General features: G+C 51.3%; 1 protein-coding gene across 3 annotated transcripts in view; it reads right to left on the minus strand.

Annotated features, from left to right (window-relative positions):
- Window positions 1–6,811, minus strand: part of ZNF423 (zinc finger protein 423) — a 196,866-nt gene extending 190,055 nt beyond the window's left edge. For 2 of the 3 annotated variants that reach the window (XM_048958344.1, XM_048958343.1), the window contains exon 1: window positions 3,657–4,316. In XM_048958344.1, the coding sequence (XP_048814301.1) occupies window positions 3,657–3,696 (40 nt within the window). In that variant the 5' untranslated portion in view covers window positions 3,697–4,316. Of the gene's footprint in view, window positions 1–3,656; window positions 4,317–6,699 lie in introns of those variants that run through there. The other variant, XM_048958348.1, reaches the window with a different exon arrangement.
- Window positions 6,812–15,515: the final 8,704 nt, after the last annotated feature.

Below are 15,515 nucleotides of genomic sequence, written 5' to 3' on the forward strand. Positions count from 1 at the left end.
TATAGCACTAGGAGGGCCTCCTGCTGTCAGCCAGAGCTGACAATACAATAGCTTTCAAAGGGATATTACCATCACGCTTTTATTCTTGACATCAATCAAGACAAAGAGAATCCTTTTCACAAGACATTAAAAATCAAACCTTTGTATGAGCAGATAGGTAAAACAGCATTCCTTTAAAGAAGATCATTCATAGCAATCAGCTAATTGGAACTCAGCAAATGGCTGGAGTATTTTTATTTACTTTGCAGGTGACGAAGTAGAGAACAACCTTCTTTTTCTTCCTTGACTGACATAAATGAGGCACGTAGGGCGTGAATCAAAAGTTTCTATCAGCATTTTCGCCAACCAAAAGCAAAAAAATATGACAGCAATTCCGCAACTTCAAGTAGGATAACAAACCTAGACCTAATTAGTGCATCCTTTTGCAAAACAGTTTGATTACAGACTAGCACGTTTAAGCACAAAACACCACTGCAACCTGACAGCAATTTGCAGAACTGTCAAATTCAGCAACTAAAGTGCATGTGATGCTGAAAACCCTGTGCCAATGTCAGCCCAGTCCCCACAAACCGCATCCAAGTCATTCTTCAGTTACAATTACGTGGGACTTGAAACCTACAGCTCTGCCAGCAGACCCCAGCATCTCCCAGCTGTGCTTTCCCAGAGCTGCTTTCAGAGGCACCAGTCTGTGCCTCATCAGCTCCAGTTCCATCAACTCTCTCCAGAGCTGATGGCACACAACCAGCCTCTGAAGTGTGCACGGCACATCCGTGGGACCACTCGGAATGGGAACAGGCAGCGCAAAGGGACGGTCACCGCTCTGTGACCGGCTTGAACCTCCTGTGTTTAATGGCACCAAGCAGAGTACAGATCTTCTTAAGGAGACCTGCCAAGGCCACCAGACGGTCACGTTGCTGACAGCAGGGCAAAGGAAGGTTCTGTGCCGAGGAAAAACACTTCTGTGGGTCCCACCTATGATGTGAAGGAAGGCTTCAGAGAAGGCAAGAGCTTCACCCCAAAACTGCCACCATCACACCACCCCATCTAGTTCATTTTGCAAGCTAACAAAGGCTCAGTCCCTCCTGCTTCTGCTCTGCCCTGACTGTCCTGCAGCAACAGCCCAGCAGAGCGTTGGCCCAAACCATTGGCTGGGTGTCGTCAGGTCTGCACAGCCAAAGTAATGGCTAAACAAAACCAGTGTGTCATGTTGCCAGTGATAAATCCACACCAGGGAAATTCCAGGGCTACTGCTAGAGTTCCAGCTGCAGCAATCACGGCAACTTTCTGTGAGACTGAACCAGACACCTCGTCACAGAGCAGGGCCACATGACCCGCAGGTTTGTCAGCATCCCGTTCTGCTGGCAATTGCTTAATTTTAAATTACGTGGATCTGAAGAGTTGTCAGCATTTGATGCTTCTATCAGAGTCGGTTGCTTCTTTAATGCCAAAGACAGCACTTGTGGTTAATGCACAGGCAACTTCCCTTTTGCATGCAGAATAATCCCTTTCATCAGAGGCGCACGCTGATTCTATTTTAGTATGTAATCTTTCTGAATGAGAAAGGATGCCCAAACCTCACTAGTGGTTAATAAATATCGAGGTTACTACACAAAGTGAAATAAACGCACAGAAAAAACAGTAAATGATTTGAAGTCCTAAATGCTACGCATATATCCACATAATTTATGCTTGTTTTCTTCTCAGCTGAATTGGGAAACCTGTGACCTCAGAGTGCCTTTATTTATTACATCTCAATTATTTCCATGGAAACATGTACTGTGGCAATCTACCGGGCTGCCAGCTCCCTAGACCACAAAATGTATATGATGGACTTTACAAAAAGATATGTATGAACATAAGAAAAGGGAGGAATTCTATATCCCACATACATATATATGAGCTGCCTCCTATTATTGAAAATTTCACCCAGATTCAGCCTGTTCCTTAGGTTCCCCATTAGCCAGCTCATGCTAAGACTGTAATTTACAGCCAGTTTGTGCTGAACTGAAAGCACATTTGTTGTGCCTGGAGACTGGAGGAATATTCAGAACCTTTAAGAACCAGGCTCTACCCGGCTCCCCATGGCAAAGACATTCTAGATATTTCTGTGTTGCGTGGAAAACATTTCCCAGCTGTGACTTGCCAGCAAGTTACCTGTTTTGATTCCAAAAAAAAAAAAAAAAAAGCTCTTGTAAACAGCGACCTGCTCTATCTTGGAGCTAAGGATGATTTTTCGTTATAGAGTATCAGTGGTGAGAGATGCTGCCCAAAGGTAAAGAGGTGGCAAACAAACGAGTAGCAAATGCAAATATCTCGTGTCATTATGTAACGAGGTGTTCATGTTTATTAACCGGGCTTCAGAGCGCACACGGTTCCGCTGACGTATGGCTGCGTCGTGCGCGTTACGTGCGGCACCTCGGCACGGAGAGCGACCGGGCGACGCGTGGCCTGCGCCGAGAGAGCCGGGAGCCGAGGGGGGCTGCGACCGGCAGAGCCGCGACCGGTGGAGCCGCGCCTGCAGGCCGCAGGGCCCCGGCCGAGCGGGAGAGGGGCAGCGAGCGAGCTTTTTTGTGAGGGGAAGGGCTCACTTCTCAAAAACTTCATGGACGTTTGAAGTCGTCACTGTTTGTATTGCAATCTCCTGACCTGCGTATCTCAAAAATAATATCAAATCGCCCTGGAGAGGGAGTTCGATTCTTCCTCCGGCTGGTTGGTTAACCGGACGCTAACATCGTCTCCCAGCGACTTTTTTAATTCCAAACGCTTTCGAGTTCTTGCTTCGCGGCCCCGGGAGCTGCGCCCTTTTGTGCTCGCACACAAAGCCCCCGGCGCAGCCTCGGCACGGAGGAGCCTGTCTGCCAAGTCGGGTGCGGAGCCGTTATTAGCGCACCTCTGCCTGAAACCGGCTATTGTTCCCTCAGCCCGAGCAAGTTTTCGGCCCTGCAGATGCTCTCGAATAAAGAAATCGGTTTTAATTCTCCCTTCCCTTCGCCACCGTTACACGCATAGGGCGGGAGAGGGAAGGGACGAGGCGCTGCCGTTCGCAGCCCGGAGGAACCGCTCGGCTCAGCCCCGGCCGCGGCACCGCTCCCCCGCCCGTCGGTCCGCTCCCGGCCCCGCCGCCAAACTTTTCTTCCCCCGCGCTCCGACGGCCGAACGCCGCTCCCCAGCGCCAGACGGCGCGTCGGCTCCGCGCCCCGAACCGCGGTCTCCCCCACAGCCCCCGGGCGCGGCGGCTCTGCCCGCCCCCGCGACGCCCGCAGAGCCCCGCTCGGGGCCGGGGGCACCGCCGGCCGCCATTTCGGGCGGGTTCCGCGGCCGCTGCCCCGCCGGGCGGCCCTCGGCCCGCCCCCGCCCAGGCGGCCGGGCGCGGAGCCCCCAAAATGGACGGCGGCGGCGGGCGGCTCCCCCGGCCGCTCCCCTCCCCTCGGCGCCCGGGCCGGAGCCGCTTCCCGCGGGCGGCGCCGCTCCTCCTCCCCGCGGCCGGGGCGGGCGGCAGCGGCGGCGCGGGCCGGGCCGGGCGGAGCCCGCGGCGGCGGCCGAGTCGGGGGGGATTCGCAATCCCCGCCAAGCCGGGCCCCGGCCCTGATTGGCCGCGCGCGGAGGCTGGCGCGGCGGCGGTGCCCGGCCGGCGGCGCGGGGCGGCGGGCGCTTACCTTTCACCGAGCGGGGCTTGGCTTGCTTCCTCCTGGACATGTCCGGGCGCCGCGGCTCGTCCTCCTCCCGGCGCGTCCTCCTCGTGGCCCCGCGGCCCCTGCCCGCCCTGCCTCTCCCTGCCTCCTGCCCCTCGAAACTTTGCCGGGCTGAGCGAGGCGAAGCAGCGGCAGCAGCGGGATCGATTATCGGATTTCTCACTTCTTTGCCTGTTGCAATGCGGCAAGTTCAACTCCTGTCCACCCCCTCGGGCACCTAGAGGTTCTCCCCCCGGGGACAAAAAAAAAAAAAAAAATCACAGGCGCAACAGTTGCGATTTCTTTTTCTTTCTTTCTTTTTTTTTCTCCTCTTTGTTGGTTTTTTCTCCTCCCTTCGATGTGCAAATAGCACCGCCACAAGCCGAGCCCCTCCGCGCCCCCGCCGCCTTTTTGTTCTCGTTAAAGTTTGCAGGCGCCCTGCGGCTCTCAGTCCGGCTCGGCACTTTGAGAATGGCACAAAAAGCCGCGCGGGGCTCCCGGGGCCGGGGGGAGGGCGCGGGGAGAATGAGCGTCTAAAAATAAGAGCGGCGCGGCGGCCCCGACAATGCGAGGCGCTCCGGGGGTGCGACCTCGCCGCGGTTTCCCTAAATCCTCCCCGGCCGCTCTCGGCCCCCCCTCGCGTCCCGCCGCTCGCCCCCGGGCTCGGCCCCCGCTCGCCGCTCACGGGGCCGGCGGCGCGGCTGCCCCGGGTGCGCGGCGCGGGGTTCGGCCGGGATGGGCTCCCCGCCGCCGGCCGCGCTCGCCGCCGCCTTCCCCCGCACGCACGCACTCGGCGGACCGAGGTAAGCGCTCCTTCGCATCGATGCCGGGGCCGCTAGCTGCCTCCATGGGTCATTCTCTGGAAGGTGGCACCGCTCCTGCCTTCATCGCTGCCGCTGCTGCCGCTGCTGCCCTGGGTTTTTATTTTCTTTAGCTCTCGCCAGCCTCCCTCTCTTTTCTTTGTCCTGGCTCCTTTTCCTCCTCCTGATCTTGCTGCTGGGGCTGCAGTGCAGACACACATAATAAAGCCAGGCTTGGCTGGAAATGTAGCTGAGTCCCAGCAGGAGGATGTGAGGAGTGGAGTCCCGGCGGGGGAGCGCTCTGATCCCGTAGGGAGCCCCGCGCAGCCTGCGCCGATCAGACGGAGAGAGAGCCAACAGCACCGAGCCATGGACGGCCCGGGAAATACAGCGGCCGCCCGCAAAACGCGGACCGCCGCCGCGGACCGGACTCGCCGCCGCCCGCGGAGCCGCACCGCACCGCACCGCATCGCGCCGCACCGCCCCGCCCAGCACCGCGGCTCCAGCACCGGCTCGGCGGCCGCGGCAAAAGTTTGCGGGCTTTTTCCGGTACCCTCTCGCCGCCTCGGGGGGAGCGGGAGGCGAAGATTTATTTACTTTGCCCTTCCCGACGTGTTCAACTTAGCAGGGGCCGGAACGGCCCATGCCTCGCTGCTGGGAGAGGGTTTTTTCTGGAAAAATCCAAAACGCTTTGAACTTCTTATACTACAGCGTGCCGGGCGCCAAGTTACAGTTGAAATCGCTCAGCGAGTTTCTTCTCCCACTTACGTCGGGCTTGTTTGGTTTAAATATCCTTACTGCCCTTAGGAGCAAGGCACTCGCTCTGCTCACTGCCAGCTGCCCCGTGCAAGGAGCCGCCTGCCAGGCATCCTGACCCCCGGCCATGGGCCTGCGCCACACGGGGCACCCACGTGGCCATGCGTCCCCACTGCTCACAGAAAGATGTCTGCAGTGGAATAGAACTTTTTTTTTTGCAGATGCCGTGAAAACAGCCCCCGGCAGAAGTGCTCCAATGCGGGGTCAGGGCAGACAGAGCGGCGCCGGGCCTGACCTGGGGGCTGCATGAAGGCATCACCTTCCTGGTAACCATTTCCGCTTGGAAAACATCTTCCTGTGTTCTTGGGTTGCATTGGGTTCCTGGTTTTGTTTTTAATATGTATCTTTTCATACTGCAAGGAGTCCAGATAATTCAGGAATAAGTTTATCATTTGATCAAGAAATTCAGTATATGAATCTGAAGGATTATTTAGCGCAGCTGGTTGAATGGATGTTTAGTGGTGATTTTCTGCTTTCTTAAAGCTTGACAGAAACTATTGTGCTTATTGATGTTATAATAAAGATTTACAGTTTCCTCCTAGTGTATTACTCCAGATTACCACCACAGACTGGACATGCAGTAAAAAAATGTTTCCTATAACACCACTGTAATTGAGATATACTTCCTCTACATCACTGCACTAACATCAAGCTGTGGGCCAACCAGAAGAAAGGCAGATTTTCAAAGAGCCTGCAGCCCCAATTCTGACGCCAGTAAAACACAGGGATAACTCTAGTCAAGAGACTACCAGTATAAAAGCTGGTGTGATACCAGTTTCTGTAAAGGCACAACAAGAAATGACAGAAAAAAAGTTGAGAAATTTATATCCTGAAAAAAGTAACCAGAAACATTGGCAAATTTGGCCAATGTGGCCCTAGATTCATATCCGTTCAGCACCAGAGTTGGATCAGGAACTGAATTACTTCTGTCTCCTCATCTTATTGGAGAGCCCTAATCCCCAGGCTATCAGATTGTTTCTGTTCTCTCATTGGCCCAATGAATATTTAATTATTCTTACAAAGCAGAACAGCTTCAGCAGGACAGATTCTCATCCAGAATGTGCCAGCGGTTGGGCACTCTCGGAGGAGTTCTGAGACCCACATTCAAATCCCCATGCGATCATGCAAAGAGGGGATTTCAACCTTAGTTGTACACGTTCCACTTGGCAAGTAATTCCCAAGCCCTTTGCCACTGCAAGTCACTTTGCTACCCAGACCTTTGCCTCCAAATTTTCTATGCTTTAAAAATACTTAATGAATGCCCCAATTCATTGAACATTTCTACAACTTCTTCTTTTTTAAAATTCACTAAAAATATTTAAATGTTTTTCTTTTAAACAAATGAGTGGAAGCATTTCCCCCCTTCTCACTTGCTGGAGAGCCAACATCAAGCTTCACATGTGAACCTGTACCTGGTTTGGAGCAGCTGTTGGATGACGAGGAGGCATGGTCAGGGCATCCGAGGCTCTCTGCTGCACATAACTCAGGTTCATTCTCAGGACCATCACAAAGCAGCAGTACGTTTGGGAGCACTGCTGTCTGTCAGGGCCTGCAGAAAGATCATGTTAGAGATAAAGAGAGTGGGAAACCAAGTCTGAGCTTTAAAAAATGAAAGACGTGTAAATCCATCTCTAAGTGTAGCACACATGTATATAATTATTAATTCATCCCTCTCCATTATCTTCAAACCCAGAAGCACACAGTCTGCCTCCAGGCCCTGCTCTGTAAGCACATCTCTGACCCCCTGATCTTCAACACGCGCCCTGTGCCGTGCTGCTGACTGCCACGACATGCGGGCTCTGTGCGCAGCCCCCCCAGGTGCAGGCAGGAACCCAGTCGCTTCCCTCACCCTCGAGCAGAGCCAGGCCGTGCCTGCAGCCCCAGGGCAGCGCAGTGTACAGCCACCTGCACTGTTCTCAGCTCCAGAACTTCAAATCAGGAGCACCGTACCTTCCAGGAGCAGTAATAGCAGGGGAAGACTTCACAGACTTTGTTAAAATATCTAAGGCAAATAATACCAGCTTGTATGCTAATTTAATGAAAATACATTTAATAATTTAATTTAAATATGGTAATACAAGAAAGCAATAGAATATTTTGAACCTATTATCAACCTTGTTTCCTCACAAGATGCCTTTTCTCCTTACTCTGAGAAGTTAAATGGAAGCACAAAGTGCAGAGCTGCTCCCCGAGACAATCTGGCACCGTCCTGCAGCTCACTGGGTTGCTGAGGCACTGTGGGTACCGCACTTCTCGCTTGAAACCCTTGTGGGGTTCCACTGTAATGTGGTGTGTGTGCACAGTGTGCCTAAGTTTTGAAGTTTGATGATGTTTTCAGGACAACTCTCTTCCCCGCCGTAATGAAAACGAGCCCTCTTCTCTTCAGAGGGCCCTTACGCTATGGCACTGTCTCAGGATGTTAATTCCATACACACATGGCAGACAGCATCCAGAATATTTGCACTTACATTTTCTCAAAGTGATTATGTTTAAGGCTGAGAGAACATTAGCTCAGGTTGTTCAACCTTGTTCAACCCTGGCACAGCCTTACAGAGGGGGAATGCAGGTGGTACCACCAGCATCTCAGTGGTGCATGGATTTATTGGCATTCAGCACTGAGAGCAAAACCACACACATTCCTATATATAGGCATAACTGTTTTAAAAGTGTGTCGGAATTAGCTTGAAATTACAAGTTGCATAAAAGCAGCACAGCTATTTGAAAGCAAAAATAAAAGCTTCCTGGAAGCTGGGGTTTTCACAGAGGATCTCGGTCCTGCTGGTCCTGGGCTTTGACACCCAAGAGACTGAGCCCACTCCAAGAAATGTGGACCCTAGCAGGACCTAAACTTGCTGAAGTCATAAAGAAAACTGTTTTCAACACATAAAAGAACCAATCAGCTGGATGCTCAATGAGTCACCACACAGGGATTATCTTAATCGTGGAGTGCAGATTCTACCTTAAAGAACATATCATACACATGGACATAAGAGATGCTCATAATTCCTATGAGAAATGTGGCAAAATGCTGACATCCCAGGAGAAGCCCTGCAGCACATCCCATCAAAGGGTCTACACACAGACAAAAAGACTGAGCAGAGGGAGCCGATGCCCAGCTCAGGCCCCAGCAGCATGAGGGGCAGGAGGCAGCGGCCGGAGGCTGCACGGAGGTGGGTGAGCACCTGAACTCTCCATGGCAAAGGCAGGCAGGCACTGGGAAGCTGTTAAAGGCTGAATTAGTTCTTAAAAGAGATAATGTTTCCAAAACACACGGCACAATGCGCTCATTCAGTCGAGAGTCAAATGTCACCGTGGATACAGCTGCAAGACAGTGTCGCTCTTTATTTACAGTAAAATATGTCAAATGGGGAACACAAAGGCATCGTCGGGATAAACGCTGGATTGGAGCACACAAAGGCAGGCGGCATCCACAGCGCATCAGACAACCTGAATAAAAGCCCCGACTACAATACCAGCCCAGTTTCTATGGTGTTTGTGAGTTAATGCCTCCGAACATTTTACATAAATAAATAACTGGCATCCCCCATTTCAGCCCTAGCAGAGGACTGCCACAGCCAGAATTTAGGCCACCGGGAGCGGGAGGGGCAGGAACGCTGCGCAGAGAGGAGAGACTGCACATGATGGAGGGCTGCAGGCAGGACCCAGCAAGAGCAGTCATGCCATGTTGTGCTCTGGGAGCTTACAGCAAAATGGGATCGAGCTGCTATCCCAGAGCACTGAAAAACAAAGAGAAAGTTCCACTGCGAAATGTATTTGGCCATGCACAGAATTACATTTGCTGCGTGCACCACATTAGCACTCACACATCTCTAATGACAGTAGTGATTTCAAATTTTTTTCCTATCGTCTACTTGTGTACGGCACTTACTTCTATCAATCATCTTTCCTTCTATTAAAAAAAATAGTCTAAAATCAAGACAGAGTAAGTGGTGCAGTTAGTGACACTTTCTGTAAAATACTATCATACACCGGAGCTGAATTTAGCTCAAATGTCACAAAATACCCATCTGTAGAGGAATCACACACACACATCCCTGCACAGTTCCAGGAAAACAATCATTACTGATAACTGGGCTAAAGACACAGGCCGTGCAGTGCCCTGCAAACACAAACAGGTATTTTGTCCTTTCCAGCACTCGCTGAGCAAACTGTTCATTGCAGCTTCTTCCAGTTAGGTGCCCCAGGAAGCAGTGTGGGAGTCAGACAGAGGATCTGTACTGCATGACCAAGTCTCCTTTAGGTCTAAGGATTTTCCAGGTTCTACATCTAATTGCCTTTGAATGTTCCCACAAAGACAATTTATAGCATTATAACGTTACTTAACAACTTATGATGCCTATTACAAAAAAGTGCTGTTTCCACATACCTAATCACAATGCAGAGAAAGTATCCTCTCTGTCATCTACTTACTCTGGGTCCCTTTCATTACAGTTGGACATGGTTCTGCAGTGCTTCTCAAAGGCTTTTTCTAAAGGAATAGAAAACACGTTCAAAGTTTGGTTCATGAAAAAGGCTGGAGCTCCTGTGCAAGGCTCCAAGCCACCACTCTTCCTTACACCTGTCCTGTTCACACTAGAGCAGGGCTATCTCCTTTAGCACAAGGTGCGTTGTACCTCCTTGGAAGTACAGCTGTTCAACCTGGTCTTTACCAGCAGGTTCAGTAGTATTACAAGGTGCTGGGAGCCCTGAAGTGAGCTCACCCACCTGCGATCAGGCCTGGCAGCACTCCTGCCACAGAAACCACCCCAAAACGCCACACCAAACATCACCAAACGCCAGCTGGGCAGCCACGGTCTGGACCATTCAGTAACAGCAGTCAAGCAGCAGCCTGTCCCCAGCATCTGGGCTCCTACACACAACTCGTCTAAAAATATGTGTTTGTGAAGGCTTCCACTCCTCTGGAAAATCCCCAGTACAGTAAAGGGAGAAGCAACGGAAATGAGAAGACTCCTCCAGCACTGCTGTCTTGGGGCATTTAGCTTCAACTCTCCCCATCTCTGCATCCTTATAAACCAAACAAAACCACTAATCCTGGACCATACTTCCATTCCTGCCGGTGTTTGTCAGCTACTACCTCTTTCTAAGAAAGTGTGCAGCAAGCCAAGATGCTGATCCTCCTCATCAAAACCTTCTCACCATCAATACCATCTCTGCTGTGAAAATCATCACCAAGGAGCTTTGGACAGCTGTTTGTGGTTAACCACAGCGGTGCACTGCCAGTACTCACCTCATACCACGGCACATTCCAGTGCTGGGCTGTGTGCTCTGCCCCGTCCCTGCCAGGGTGAGCGGTGTCCTCCCCTGCTCCTGCCCCATCACAGCTGCCCCAGAGGAGGAAGGCCAAGGCCAAGCCCAGGCCACGGCCTTGTGCTGCACTGAGTAACTCGGAGATGGGCAGACAAACTGTGCCGTCTCCTCCTCCTGCAGCCCCTTCACTTCGCACCAAAGAAAAGAAAACTGAAACACAAATCAAGTCTCCTTCTACAAAATTCATGGTTTCCACTCACTTCTTTCCTGCATCTGCTTCCATTCTGTAATCATGGCGAAAGGAGCAGCGCACTGCTCAGTGCTACTGACAAACACTCCCCACAGCTGCACTGGCAGACCCCCAGGCACTTTTGAAAGTGGCATTTTAAAGAAAGTTAGTTCTTTAACATGAAGGTATTTATGGTCCCCCCTCTGAATTGGTGTGATAGCAGCAATGAGCGTGTGGGGGAGCAGGTGGCACTGTGAGAACATGCAGTTATTATTCTCATGAAAAAGTTCTATAAGAATTAATAGAAAATTATCTTGCTATTGAATACTGTCGGATGATGCAAAAAACCCAGGGAAAAGACTTTGTCCTCTATTAAATTCACTAAGATTCCTCAAGCAGTTACTATAGAATCTGATCACATTTTTACAGATTTCTCTTCGTTCCATTCTTCCATAGGGTTTCTGGAAGGGTTATGGAACATTTTCCTATTATCAGACCCACTGACATTATGTCCCGTTTAAAATCCCCTTGTTGGCAGTATTTGTTCTGCTCTTTTCAGGATCCCTTCCTATCTATCAGCCATAAGACTTAGAGTCAGCTGGGCAGCAGGGGATATTAAGAGTGGATTTTGTTTACATCTGTTAGGGATTTTTAATTTTTAATTTGTTTGTTTTTAACATCCTAAAGCACATTTTTAAACAAAGTAGTGCAAATTTTTAAGATGTGCTAACATGCTACATTGCCCAGAATTCCTGCTGTACCCTCAAAGACTACAGGCACTGGGGCATGGTGCTTCCCAGCAGCATGCAGACACCAAAATGGCTGAGGAGAGCTCCACACATGCAGTGTGTGGCTCTGGGAACAGCAGTGCAGCCCGGGGCAGCCCCATACCCTGGGAGCAGCCTTCCAGGGACTGCGGGTGGCATGGGGCCTTCGTGCCCAGCTCACTTCCTGCCCACTGCTCAGCACTGTCAGAAGGTCCTTGCCAGGTGCCAGTGTGGCCAGCCTGACACAGCACAGCACAGCTGCACAGGGCCTGTCTGAAAGCTATCCCTCCTCTCCCCAGTGCATGGGTGCAGTGAGGCTCCAGACCACGCTGGTAGTCAAGCCCAGAGCAGTCCTAGTCTCAGGCTGGGAGCCACCTCCACTAGGGACCAGCCTGTGACCGAGCAGAATCTCCGAATCTCCTTTTGAGAGAGGAAAAATATATCCCAGTATGACAGGCCGCAGGATGGGAGCTCCTTCTGGCGTATTTGTGTTTTGAGCCTGCCAGGGCAATGGGGGGGGGAGGGGGGGGGAGAGGGGCTTCAGGGCCAGCACAGCAAGGAGCAGCCGGAGGGGCATGAATTCCTGCCAGCGGCCAGCCCAGCGGGTCATGGCAACGGGAGCCAAGGGAGGAAAATGAAGCAGCGGGAGCTGTGAGAAAGCAGTGGCATGGCAGGGGGTGAGGAGCACACAGTGCTGGCAGCTCAGCCCTGCAGCCAGTGGGAGGGAGCTCACATGGGCTGCACCAGGCCATGCGTCCACTGCTTTGATTCATGCTCCAAGCACAAAGAGGCTCAGGGTTTCAAGCATCACACATGCCCAATGTTAGCAAAACCCAAATGTTTCCCACATTTTCCCAAAGAAAGCTGGTGAAGCCATGAGCCTATGGCAGCACTGCCTGGCACTTCATGCCCACACCAGCACCTTCCACACTCTTCCACAGGCACACAGCTGCTTTGAGGTGCGCTGGAAGCACAGCTGTGTCCCTGCCCTGTGTGCTGGTGCTGCTCCATGCTGGTGCTGTGAGAGGATGAACACAAGCTTTGCAGAAATATGTATTTTTATATCAGAGTAAAAAAGTCCTGTAGGCATTTCAGCCAAATGCATGTTATTAATGCAGAGCGATGTATTCAGCATGGGCATGCCTGATGCAGGAGGCTGAGAAGGAGCAATAGATCTGTGTGATCCCTACTCAGGGCTGGGGCAGAAGGGGGCAAATGGCAGTGAATCCTGCCAGCTCTGCTTGCGCCTGTGCTGGATTGACCTTAGATGCCTGTTCCAGTGCCACGAGCAAAACATGTTACAGGCAACACGCTTTGGATATGGAAATGGTTGATGGCAACTGCTGGCAATGTTTCTGCACACAACTGAAAACTGATGGGATTTAGCTGGCAGTTGCTATCTAGCCAGCGTGGCAGTGGTGCGAAATATTCAGTCATCCAGTGTGCAACATCAACTGAGTTCTGGATAACCACATTTCTGAAAATGTCATGAAATGAAATGAACTCTCAAGGAAATAAGCTTGAAAATCTAAAAACAAAGGCAAGTGCTGCATCCCTGATGGGGTACACATGCTGCAGGCACAGGTCCCTCCAGGATGTGACAAGTCGCATGTCCCTGCTGAGTCTGAGACCTCACACTGGGCAGAAACACATCTGGAAATGACAGATGAGGCTTAGACACCAACAGAAACCAAAACATGGGAGGCTGGCAAAGAGTGAGCTGCTACATGTTGCGAGTCCAAATAAAACCGATGTTTCATAGGGGTTCTAATCTATTATTCTTGTGCAAATTATACGTGCATCCTCTAATATATACATCTCCACAGCCATAAACACAAAACAGAAGGACAGAGAAAGAGAAATCTTGCTGAACAAGGGAGTTACACACTGTAGGAATGCAGGAGCCTGTGATCTGTGTTATTTCTTTGCTTAAGGCCACCTAGCAACAGCACATAGGTTAATCCTCCACAGACTGAGCAGACAGCATCAGCCAACAGGAAAACAAAACATCCCTGCCAGAAAAAAATCAGAACAAGAATTGCCCATTTGTGAGAGGGTTGTAGGAACAGGTATACACCACAATCCTGCAGAAGAAAGATTTCCTCATAAATAGAGTTATTGTCCACCTCGTTATTAAAAATACAAAAAGAGCTTTGCAACCTTCCCGGTACAGCCCTGTGGGAGCCCAGCTCTGCAGGGAGCTGGGGATGTGCTGAAGGCTGTTTGCCACCTCAGAGCACTGCTGCATCCCCTTCTGCAATGACCAAACCTCCGGAGACAACCCGCTGCCTGGGGCGTGCAGCACCCACACAGGCAGGTTCAGCTTTCTACAAACACCTCTTGGATGTTAACACATGCCATCACTTTCTTTAAACCACCATTTGCAGTAACTCAGCCCCCCCTGTGGTGGTTCTCTTGTTATTTAAGATCTGGGAGGCCTAGCCAATCAGTTTGTCCTAGCTAAAAAGGCATTCTTTTCCATACTGGCCCAAGACCAGTGCCACACGATATGCAAGCTGTAGGCAGCTTTGCTGTTGTGCCCTTTCTGCTGCCCACCAATAGATGGTAGCAGCACCGCTGCCATCACACCACACTCAGTGGCAGGAAGCAGCTTCTGTTCCCCACCTGGGTGCAGATTTACTGGCCTTGCTCAGCTGAGGTGTTCCTAGAGCCGCCCTGCAGATGGGCACAACTCCCAGTGCAGTGGCTCCTGATGCAAGGCTGTGGTGAGGGACGTGGGCAGGCAACAAGGCCACGGCTCCATGCACCCAGGTAGAGATGCTCCCACAGCTAGCATGGAGCCCGCTTTGACAGACTAAGCCCTAGCCAGGAGGGAGACTTGTGCCAGTCTCAAGGCACACTTCATGGTAGAACAAACACACCAGCTCTGCTCCAGGGGCTTTCCCTGGCTCTGCAGAGTGCCTGGAGGCTTGCTGTAATCGACAAAACCATTAACAGAAATGCAGCTACCTCTGATTAAAACAGAAATGGCCGCATGGTCACATCTCCAATGAGAGGCAGTTCTTTCCTAATGCAAAGTAATTCATGCTCAAATTGCAGCAATAAGGCGGACTTCCTTGCAGCTGTTCAGATGCCTTTGGAGGGTGCCGTTATATTTCACCTTTTTGATGCTTTATGTATTACAACTTTATTATCACCTAAGGCTGTGATCCTAAACTTCCTTACAGCATTGTCTACAACCCGTATTTCAAAGCTTAATTTTCCTTCCCCTAAACGTAGAAGAAAATAGCTTGCAAAAATGGCTGCAAGAAAGCTGCACGTTCTGTGCTTTCTCAGCCCCTCTTCATAAGCCCTGTACAGGTACTATTCCTCACGGAGCCAAAAACTTCCTGGAGAATGACTAGAGCTAGAAGATATTTCTTGACCCAGCGTAACACTGTCCACTCCGTCTGGTGGAGAGATTATGAAATTTTAATTGGTCTGAAAGCGAGATATCGCTATAATTGGAGCCCAAGCGCCGACGCGAGCCTGGAGCTAGCACTTGTTGGAAATCCTCAGCCCCCAGCAGCAGCCCCAGTGCCCGAACGTGCCTGTGCTGCTGAGCGGAGTTGATGCACACCCTCCCCTCTGCTTGCCTTGCAGCCACCGGCTCACTTCCAGAACAAAAGGTTCTGCAAAGGAAGGATGCTTGGGCTCCTCCGGGCTTCCACCTCCCTGCGGTGCAGCCAGCAGCAGGGACAATGAGAACATCCCAGCCCTGGGGGTGCAGATGTTCTTTGTCAAAAACGAGCATATGGGCAGAGCTGGTGGCTCAAAAAGATATTTTATTTTATTTTAAATACAGGATACACACAGATTCATTAAGGCAGAACTGGGAACAGCAAGCATGATCCCTAGCTATGTCCCTGTCCCACTCCACTCTGTCCCCTCCCTCGCTCCACAAGTGCCCAACGCAGCAGAGCAGGACACCCCAGCTCATGGAAAACACAGCAGGAAGGCAAAC

This window comes from Lagopus muta, chromosome 12 (assembly GCF_023343835.1).
Source record: "Lagopus muta isolate bLagMut1 chromosome 12, bLagMut1 primary, whole genome shotgun sequence".
Lineage (NCBI taxonomy): Eukaryota > Metazoa > Chordata > Aves > Galliformes > Phasianidae > Lagopus > Lagopus muta.